General features: G+C 36.0%; 1 protein-coding gene across 1 annotated transcript in view; it reads right to left on the bottom strand.

Moving 5' to 3' along the window:
- Nucleotides 1-8,601, bottom strand: part of LOAG_02609 (SPRY domain-containing protein) — a gene marked incomplete at both ends in the record, with an annotated part of 10,113 nt that extends 1,512 nt beyond the window's left edge. Inside the window, 19 exons of the mRNA XM_020446064.1 lie at nucleotides 12-89; nucleotides 512-626; nucleotides 862-1,014; nucleotides 1,133-1,288; nucleotides 1,503-1,793; nucleotides 1,888-2,004; nucleotides 2,158-2,253; nucleotides 2,442-2,605; nucleotides 3,149-3,370; nucleotides 3,672-3,787; nucleotides 3,880-4,037; nucleotides 4,322-5,061; nucleotides 5,648-5,918; nucleotides 6,058-6,195; nucleotides 6,391-6,947; nucleotides 7,122-7,287; nucleotides 7,493-7,625; nucleotides 7,685-7,899; nucleotides 8,449-8,601. Coding sequence (XP_020303550.1) covers nucleotides 12-89; nucleotides 512-626; nucleotides 862-1,014; nucleotides 1,133-1,288; nucleotides 1,503-1,793; nucleotides 1,888-2,004; nucleotides 2,158-2,253; nucleotides 2,442-2,605; nucleotides 3,149-3,370; nucleotides 3,672-3,787; nucleotides 3,880-4,037; nucleotides 4,322-5,061; nucleotides 5,648-5,918; nucleotides 6,058-6,195; nucleotides 6,391-6,947; nucleotides 7,122-7,287; nucleotides 7,493-7,625; nucleotides 7,685-7,899; nucleotides 8,449-8,601 — 4,039 coding nt within the window. The remainder of the gene's footprint in view (nucleotides 1-11; nucleotides 90-511; nucleotides 627-861; nucleotides 1,015-1,132; nucleotides 1,289-1,502; nucleotides 1,794-1,887; nucleotides 2,005-2,157; nucleotides 2,254-2,441; nucleotides 2,606-3,148; nucleotides 3,371-3,671; nucleotides 3,788-3,879; nucleotides 4,038-4,321; nucleotides 5,062-5,647; nucleotides 5,919-6,057; nucleotides 6,196-6,390; nucleotides 6,948-7,121; nucleotides 7,288-7,492; nucleotides 7,626-7,684; nucleotides 7,900-8,448) is intronic.
- Nucleotides 8,602-10,047: the final 1,446 nt, after the last annotated feature.

Below are 10,047 nucleotides of genomic sequence, written 5' to 3'. Positions count from 1 at the left end.
GATAGCATCACCAATCCGTTCCAGTGGTGGTTCTACGAAGAAAACATCTTCAATCGGTTCCACCTCAACATTTGGTATTGATAACATCGCTGAAAATCGAATGGAAAAACAAGACCATGTATAACTGGCATCGAAATCATTTTGAAAATAAATACTAAAAGTGAATTGAAAAAGAGTTGGACACAATAAATATTTTAACCAAAATATCGAAAATGCAGAAATGAATTTTATGCTAGGTAGATCACAGCAGTAAATAATGCAGGCTTTAGAATGAAGCAACTAAAAGAAACGTAAACTTCGTTTATGAAAAAAAATAGAAGCCGTCCTAGTTTCTGTAAAATCCTAGCCGTCCTAGTCTCTGCAAAATTCTGACACCGAATAAGGCATTATGTAGAATATTTGCTTTTCTTTACAAGATAAATGCTCCCTCTTTTTGCTTTAGCATAAATTTAATAGATTAATGTTCGCTTTTCAAAATCTATGCTTCAAAACTAAAAATGTCAAAAGCTACCTTTAAGTTCCAACATTGCTTCTACGGGTATTGGTCCAGCTCCATCCATACGCGACTGCCTCATTTGTCGGGCAATCATTTCCTCTTCAGATGGAATTATAACAACACATTTGCGCTAAAAATAGTCAAAACTAAATGTAGCAAATTATGCAGAAACAATAAAACTTTAGATTTTTCGCTTAGGTAGTATAAATAGATTATTCTTTACTGGAGTATCCGATTAAATCAGAATAACCTAGAAACAACATAGATTTTTGCAATTTAGTTTTTTTTTTTTATTCTTGTTTTTATAGCACTAGCAAAGATGTCAAATATCTGCAACAAAACTAAACAGAGATGGAATTCAGTACTTGAAAATCTTTGAACTGGGATAGCTTTCGTCTTCTTGCATCTTTTGAAACGTTAGTTTGGTCAATGATATAATTTCTGCGTCGCCTACACGCTAAATGCAAGGAACGATTGAGTGCTTTAGCAATAAGTCCCATTATCATATCCCATCGACCCTGAAAACAATGTCCTTTGGAAAAATAAAATAGTCAATATTTTCGAAATTATATGGGACATGTTTTTTGACTAGATAGATCATTTACTGCAACTTTTACTACATATTCAATAATTTACCTGATGGACCCTACTCCTTGGTACTCCATTAACTTTCATTGCTGCAAGTATTGTGTCAGTACTCAATAAAGTCCACTGTTCTTGCGGATGCTCACGAAGATATTGTCTCACCCAGGTTGTTTTGCCAACTCCCGGCAAACCTACCATCATCAGAACCTAGAAAATTTCCACTTTTATGGATATTATTTGGAGTTTAACAATAATAGTGCAGTAATGCCTTCTTTTTGATCCATCCACTGCCTGAATGTTTGGTGATTGGGTTCCCAGCTAAAAATATTTAAAAAAAACAATAAATTTCGTTAAATGGATCAAATGGATTGTTAAATGGCAACATCCAATCCAAATGAAATTCCTAAATAACGTCATTTACCGTGCATTCACTTTTGCTTGATGGTGGAATTGAACCGCGAACAAGTACTGTCCGATCTAATTTGCTGAAGTAAATGGGTGAGGTACCAATATTTAATGCTCCATCCTTCAGAAGTTCTGTGATTGACATCCATCCCTCACACTGACTGTCACCGTAGTTTACCGAGAGTTTGTAATTCTTGGTGCAAATGTGAGGGAAAACGATGTCGTTTTCGTTAAAATGGACTTCGGAAAAAGCCACTCCCAAATATTCTACATTCTTCCAGAAATGTATTTTGCCTGATGCCAAATCCTGAAAATTTTACGAGTAGTTGGGTAACCAGTATGTTTTTTTTTTTTTCATTATATAAAGTGCTAAAACAAATAAGAGTTATACTAAAACTTACCAAACATGAAGTTATAACGTCCCCAACTTGACAAGGCTCACCATAATCTGTGAAAAAGTTATTTGTAGCTTTTTTTGCCAATAAATCATATGCATAAGAATGGGGTGCTTCTCCTAGCTGAAAATAATGAGACGGTTCAATCAAATACGTAGCATATGCAAAAATCATCATTATTAACTACTTGCGAGTCATGTAATCAAAAGTAAAGACGAAAACATCTGCTTAAATACTCATAACATGGAATTTTATAAGCATGGAGAAAAAAATAACAATATTTGTAGAATTCAGAGTCGACCATCCAACGCGAACATTATGAGCATCTATCTCTTCGAATGGTAGATGTTTGATTGGCAAACAGTCCAACAGCTAGAAACACTTACTTGCTGCTAATATAATTGGATTTAATTGGACTAAAAAACGACAGTGTTCAAGTTGTAATTCCAGCGACAAAACAAAATTCCGAGAAATGAGAAATCATATATAATTTCCACGGTAAGACAACTGACAACAGACGAAAAAAAAACGGCAAAATAAATATCAAACAAATACCAAACCTTAATTTGAAATATAACAGTAGGAAAACCAGCTACATCTGAAGGAATTTGAATGCCATATGTCGACCTGGCTCCACCCCACATAAGAGCAAAGCCATCACCGTTATCTGGATCGATGATTTCTTGACATGTCTCACTTGCTTTAACGTTTAAATCCGCATTGTCTGAATATAACTATCATAAATTTGCACCTTGAAAGAGTCCAGTGCAAAATTTGTTCATTTCCAACTTCAATTCAATTCAAATAAATTTGAAACAAACAAATCCTTTGAGACATGCAAGCTCAGTAATGAGCAGCAATCTGTGCAGCAAATTAACCACAACCTACTACATGGTTAGACTACTGACAACTCGTATCGAGCGCTATTCTCGAGAAATACCCAATGCACCGCTTTCTCTGATGCGCAGCTGTGACACGAACAAGAAAACAAGGCATATGATGCCCCCGAATGATTTGATGACCCTGGCGCTATGGCTAGTCCTTACAGAAAACCCTATATGAATGTGATGCTATGGTTATTCTTGCTAGAAAGTTCTGCATGAGCGCATTCGAGAACCGAGTGCATCTATAAGTAATACTGAGAAACAATGAACATATTCCACATCAAGAAAAACACGAAGATAACACTAATCAACTAAGTAAACGGACTTAAATCAGAATCCTAGTACCAACCAAACGTGAATGAATAGCTTCGCAAAAACATTACAGAAATCAACTTCAACTTGTTCATCGCCGGGTACTGGTTCTTCTTCCTGTATTGCATTCTTTTTGGTGGTTCTTTTCCGAGTTACACCTTCGATTATAATCTCATCATCAGAATCAGGCACCGGTTCTCCATGAAAATCAGGCAATGGTTTGTCTTCATTATCATCTTCCTCATACTTTTCGTCCAATGGTAACTGTTCGTACTGCTGTTGATTTTGTTTTTCTGCAATATCTTTATATTAAGGACAAACTATTTGCTGCCGTTATCAGAAAACTGATCTCACAACTCTGGAAGCCGTCCAGGAGCGTCCGCTGATGACATATTTATTTGACAGATCTGGATCAAAAAGCGGGTAGGCCAAGGTACTTTAATGGATTACTGATGGGTACAGAAGCGTTGTGAACTAACAGATGGGAAATGATCCTGGTGACATGCAAGCTAGACATTTACTTTAAATTTGAAACCATTTCAATCAATAAATACGATAAAATATTCTCACTTTAATGCAAACTATACCACATACCTGCCGACGCTTGCTCTGCTGCTATTTCCATTGACTGTAAACTTTTTAGCACATCACTTGCTTTCTGAAGTAAGCGTCTTGGATCTCGCAACAAATCTTCCGATATATCTGGTTTTCTGAATGCAGACTCTTGACACTTCTAATAGAGAAAACCAATACATGTGTATGTTTCTCAGCCAAAAAATACAGTAGTAATAAAATTATGCACCTCTCCAGCTCCTCTGTTTTTTTATTCCTGTCATCGGGATGACTGTTGCATATCGAAAGTCCACCATTCACTGTGGCACATATGATTTCTTCGACAATGGATGCAACAACCTCTCCATCGAAGTCATTTGTAATTTCTGCTGGCAAACGAGATGCAAACTAAAAAAAAAAATGATATTGTAAAAAATGGATTGCTCAGTGTCGAATTAATAAAGAACGACTCATTTTAATTCAGTAACTTCATCTTATTAAATTATCAAAACACAAAAGCTAGCTACAAATGCCTTGTAATTTAAGACATGTTGAAGACAATCATATATATGTGAAATAAGCTCATGAAATCATTTCACCTAACCATTTCCTTCGTCCTGTTTTCCTAGTTTTTTTTTTTTTAAATTAAGTCTTAAAATATAGTTTTAAATAACTTCAAATGTAAAACTTACTTCTTCAACGAAATGAGTGCTATCACTCAGATTCAATATTGGCTGTAATGGAGTTGAAGTGTCGCTTTCCAGAATCATATTGTTCGGTGCTGAAGATGTCCCCTGTGTAACGCACGCTGGACGTGCTAATTCATTATTGGTGACACAAATCACTGAAGTCCCAGATATCATATCGACATGTCCTGGTCCACTTTTAATTTTACCCAATTTATTGATCATATGCGGCTCGTTACTGGAAGGATTTTCCTCCGATATAGCAGGATCTGAGATCATAAATATGCTTGCCTTTCCCACTGCATTATTTTCGTTTGCACTAAGTTGAGGAGCAGCTGGAGGCGGTGGAACATTACCTAGACGAGCAAATACGGCTTGTAAAGCGGAAGCCATTTCTTTTATTCTTTCGGAATCAATTTTCGTAATTGAAGCAGTACTTGAAGTAGATGCTTCAATTGAATGCAAAGGTTCAATCAAGGTTTCTGACGGGCTCTTGTAACAAGGAATTGAAGGAGGAGTCCTGATGGATAATGAAGAATCGCTTGAACACGGAGTTGCTGGAGTCATCAATGATACTATGTTTTCCTCGATACCCTCATCCTTCGAATGTTCTATTTCCAGTGTGTTTTCGAAAATTGCACTTGACGTAGATGGCATCGACGTTTTTTTAGAGCAAGATAGTAGCGGTGGTGGTGGTGGAGGTGGTGGTAACTGTGCCAACAAGCGTTTTTCGTCTATACTAGCATCTGAAAGTGAAAAACAAAGTAATGAAGAAAAAATAAGTTATGTTTCCATCAACATATACGAGGAAAGGATTCTTTTGTGACAGAATTCTGACTATTCAATAAAAACATCAGAAATGTCTGTAAAAGAATGGAGTAGAAAAGCATAAAATACATCATGTCAAATAATAGGATATGTTCACCAGAAATACCAATACAGCAGCGCGTTTATTGGTAATGCGACCCCTACTTTAACTTTCAGAAAGAAATCCATAATGCTAACCGTTAAGAGGATGTAACTTTTTACAATTCTCACAAGAAACAGAGAAAAGACTACTGATAAAACTTTTGAAAAGAACAGAAAAGATGAATAAGGAGAGATGAATTTTATGAATGACAAAATTAGCAAAGTTTAGCAAAGTTAGCTGACAAAGTTAACCAGTCCTGAATTAGTCTGTCGGTGGTCATGCTATCGTTATTCATGTCAGTCTCTTCCCGACCATCAGGAAATGCATCGGTATTAAATGTTTGAACAGTGCTGTTCTGATGATAATAAAAAATTTCCAATCCAGTCAGAAAAAAAAAGTTTAAGATGCTTTCACATACTCACTTTCCTGAATATGCGATGATGACGGGAGATGAGAACGGAGATCCGGTGGTGTTGACCAGCCGGAATATTGTTGTAAGATATGTTGGTCTGATGATGATTTAGAAGGAACGATAAAATCAACATGTCTGCGCTTCTCTTGTCCTGTAGAGGATGTAGTGGATAATGAAACTACCGGGGGAATCGCGTTCTGACGACGTTTTTCCATCTCCAGCTTCTGTCTTTCAAGAGCTCTTTCTTGTTCTGTCTTATACTTGCTTGACAAAAGTTGGGCCTGAAACAACTTCGCAATTATATCGGAAAAACAACCACTGTAAAATACACTTTCTGTCATTACTCCTTAACTGAATGCTCTATTTATCGCTACCGATAGGTGAATACAGAAGCTAAAGAAGACCCACACAAAGTTTTACCTGTTTGTCGAAAATAGTATCTAGTACATCAACAGGTGCTTGCATCCTTAACGGAATTTTTTTGCGGGAAATTTGGTCTTTTGATTTCTCAGTATTTGGTGAAGATAGTGGTGGAGTGAATGCACGCTTCGTTTTTTCCTGTAAAACAGATTACTTGTACACTGAAACTTGAAGGCTAACATATATATATTTTCTCCTAATCTCGAGTGTTGTCTAATTGAGTGTGTAAAAAGTAGTCCATCAACTTCCTGAAAAACATTTATGATAGCGTCCTTTAATCATGCCGGTAAAATAGAGACATAAACTATAGGGTGAAGTGAACAACATACTTACCACTTGCGAAGCAGTGACCAGTGTCACATCAGCATTCACTTTTCCGTCTTTTGCGATTAAACTGGTGGAACCAGGTAGGAGTTCCTTCTGTTTCAATTCCGACGTCCTTTCAGTTGTGGTTTTTAAAAGATTAGTTTTGAACTTAATTTTGATTGAACCTTTCTGAATCAAAGCTTTGATTGGTTTCTCATTCACACTGACAAAGTTTGTCGTTTTTGACGATTCTGAAGATGACTTCGAACTCTGTTCTCGAATACTTCTCTCATCTTCCTTTTCACTTATTTGACCCTCCTCAGAAATCAATTTCACAGCAGAAGCTTCTGTTATTTCATCTGTTTCATTCTCGTTTTTGCTATTGCTGTCAGTAAATGTATGTCTTTCTTCAAGTAAAGCTCTCCGAGGTTTCTTGCCCCTTCTTGTTCTATAAAGCCATCTTAATTCTTCATCATCACTGGAGCTAGTCAGTTCTCCGTCAACTATCACTCTTTCCGTAACCTTCTTTCCGTGTTTCGGTTCCCGATGTTTGCTTTCATCTGGAGGTGTCTTCAGTTTTTCGGCTGAAAACAGAAGGACGTTTCAAAAATATTCAGTCAAAATATGATTGAACAGAATGAAAAGTGATGTTACGCTGAGCTTGCATACTCGATCAAGTATAATCGGCATCCAAAGTTATTGAATACAGCCTGATCAAATTTTAAACAATAGAAACATTTCAGGAATCCTCACTTCACACGGGACCAACTCCATTTTAGATTTTGTTTCTTCATTCGATGTTAAAGTTTTTTCAACTTCTAGCATATGAAATGGTTCTCCGTGAACTGTAGTAGTATCGGACACGCAGTGTGGTACGAAAGCCTTTTCTGCTTCCATCTGTATTTCATCAATTGCGGATATATTCTGGAAAAAGAAAAATATATCGGTTGAAAAAAAGTACGTGATTTAGGTAAATAGTAAAACAACTAAGACTGGAAGTTGTAGTAAGGATGGTCGGGATAACTTATAATTGCATTTATATTATAACTTCGTAATGATGAATGGGAATGGAAAACTAATTCTTCGATAACAGTTGCATTAAAATTAAAACGATCTGAAATGGTTTTACCGAAAGCTCGATAGAAAAAGATTCTTCTATCAAACTGATCTCATCAATTTCCTCGCTATGTCGACCTTTTTTTGCTTTTTGGAGAGATGATAGGTTCCGAATCCAATCCAGTCTCATTTTCATTTTCTTCGTCCTGAAATGGAACAAATTTGAAAATCCGATCTCCAATGAAGTTTTTAGGGAGTTTTAAACCTACATCTAACCAAACATCTCCGAATAGTCTGTTTCTTGCTTTTTAAATTGGCCCAAAAAACGGCTACAAAACCATAATGGCAGTAAAGATCTTTGATTTTCAAAAACAAAATTACCTCCTTCAGCGGCCTTCTTGTTCCTCTTTTGACAGGTTTTTCTGGTGCCGGTGGCGGAGAATATGCTTGTCGACTGTTGCGTTCCGAAAGAACTGCTTCCTGTAATGCAGATATGCAGATAAGTTAATCTCTACCATATAACATGACTGTTTCCTTCCACTTGTGTGAAATTACTAATACTGTTTCTTTTTTTTTTTTGCTAATCATTGTTTTATTAGAGCTATTTTCATATGACGAAACATTTGGAAAATGGTACTGTAAGAGCAGACTATAGTATTCCCACACGCGAAAGTGAAAGATAGTTTAAACTAGGTTAAATAAACAGACTAATCAAACCCAAACCGCTATATTTTGTTCGGACGACTTTTGTTGAAAAATTTTTTAGAGCAACAGTATGAAATTACTTCTACTAACTATTACTATTCCAGTTTAAAAGTTGCTAGAAGTGGCACAAGTGTCGGTATTACTAGCATAAAAGTATTTCAATACTTTTTTGGAACAGTAGTCCACCTCAACTGCTGTTATCACTACTGTGACTTCTAATACCATGATATTAAATAATGTAATCAGTGAAGGTGTTCATTAACCTAGGAGAAACAACTACAATAAAAATACAAGTGATATCGAAACTCAACAAAAGTTACGAACCTGCAATCTATCAGCAAGTACATTCCTGGTTCCTGTTGTATCAAGTCCTCTCTGCTTCAGTTCTCGACGTAATCTTCCGGTATCATATAGCTGTATCATTGCTGGGTTTAAAGAATCATTACTTCCTGCACTTCGTCGACTTCTTGTTGCCATTACACTGGAAAAAAAACAAAGAAACCAGAATTATAGAAGTGACCTATAACACTGAAAATCCCATCTAGAAATTTCAAAAATCCATGCGACGTACAAGTTTTGCCGAAATTTATGGAAAAAATTAATGGTAGCCATTGAAATTAAAAACAAGAGGTACCAAACAAAATAAAAATATATTTGTTTTTTGAAATGGATATATATTACTAACCATAATGACTCACTATAGCATCTGCCTAATATCAGTCACTAAAATAGCCATACTGCCTATGACGGAAACTGGATAAGATTCTAAAATTGCTTTTTTTTAGTCATAAGGATTCCAGGGAATTCGAAGTATGGAAGCGATTGATAAGAACAAAAATTTATACATTGACAATGTCTCTTGATATTAATGGCGCAGATATGTAACCTGTTTAGTAAATCCTTATCTATGTTAAAGATATAATTTCATAACAAGTGAGGACGGATATGATTGAGGTAGATGATGAGCTCAATCTTCTGTAACTTTGGACTAACAAAGTGAGAGACGTGAACCGGAACGTTCGGAGTTGAAAAACGACAAACGTAAAATGACAGCGCAACGTAAACAAACAGTCTGGTCGGAACATTAGCTCATCCGTGAAATACTGTTCGGCATGACGTGGTCGTATCACGTAACTCTGACGTCGTTGTGTGTGGGACTTGATGAAGGCTTCACCTTATTGGATATTGGGAGTTCATGCACCTTTGTTGTATGTTATCTCTCGTATATTCTCTACTTTTTGTCGAGACTCGACTATACAATGGGTCACAGTTTTTCGCGTTTGAAATTGTCGACGGAAATGAACGAAGTATTCGGTTACTGTAACTTAACATAAGTTATGGGAAAACTTTACTTTGCGTGGAAACACGTAAGAGTTCTTCCTACAGAACCAAAGGAACTTTCGCTTTTGCTTCATTTAAGAACAAGCAGGCTCGCTTATTTGGAGTTGTGTGAGAACTTTTTTTTAAATATGAGAAGTTTTCAACTTCTGCTTACAGTTAGGTTTTCGCGTTGAAAGGTGTGGGAAATTTTCATTTTATCTAGGCCTATGTGACAGCTTTTTATTCCACATAGATGTCTGTGAGAATTTTAACTTCACTGAAATAAGGGCTTTAGTTTGTAGATACTCGAATTCCTATTTTATATACGTAAGAAATTTTTCGTTTCACTAAGATATTACGTAAGTTTTCACTTTTTATTCAAAAGTAAAGGGTTTCCGTCTTTTCTAATCGTGTACGACGGATTCATTTCATGGAGTCGCACACGAGAAATTTCCATTATTTGTAAGAGCGAGGATTTCAGTTCCTCGTAAAAACCTATTAAATGATTTTTTGAATTTATATTTACAGTTTGTCATCTTGCGTACGTAGAAAAAGTAAGATACACATTATGATCAAATCCGATGAGTAAAGTGAAAAAACAGC

Source organism: Loa loa (genome assembly GCF_000183805.2).
Source record: "Loa loa unplaced genomic scaffold supercont3.81, whole genome shotgun sequence".
Lineage (NCBI taxonomy): Eukaryota > Metazoa > Nematoda > Chromadorea > Rhabditida > Onchocercidae > Loa > Loa loa.
This window is presented reverse-complemented; position numbering and strand designations above follow the sequence as displayed.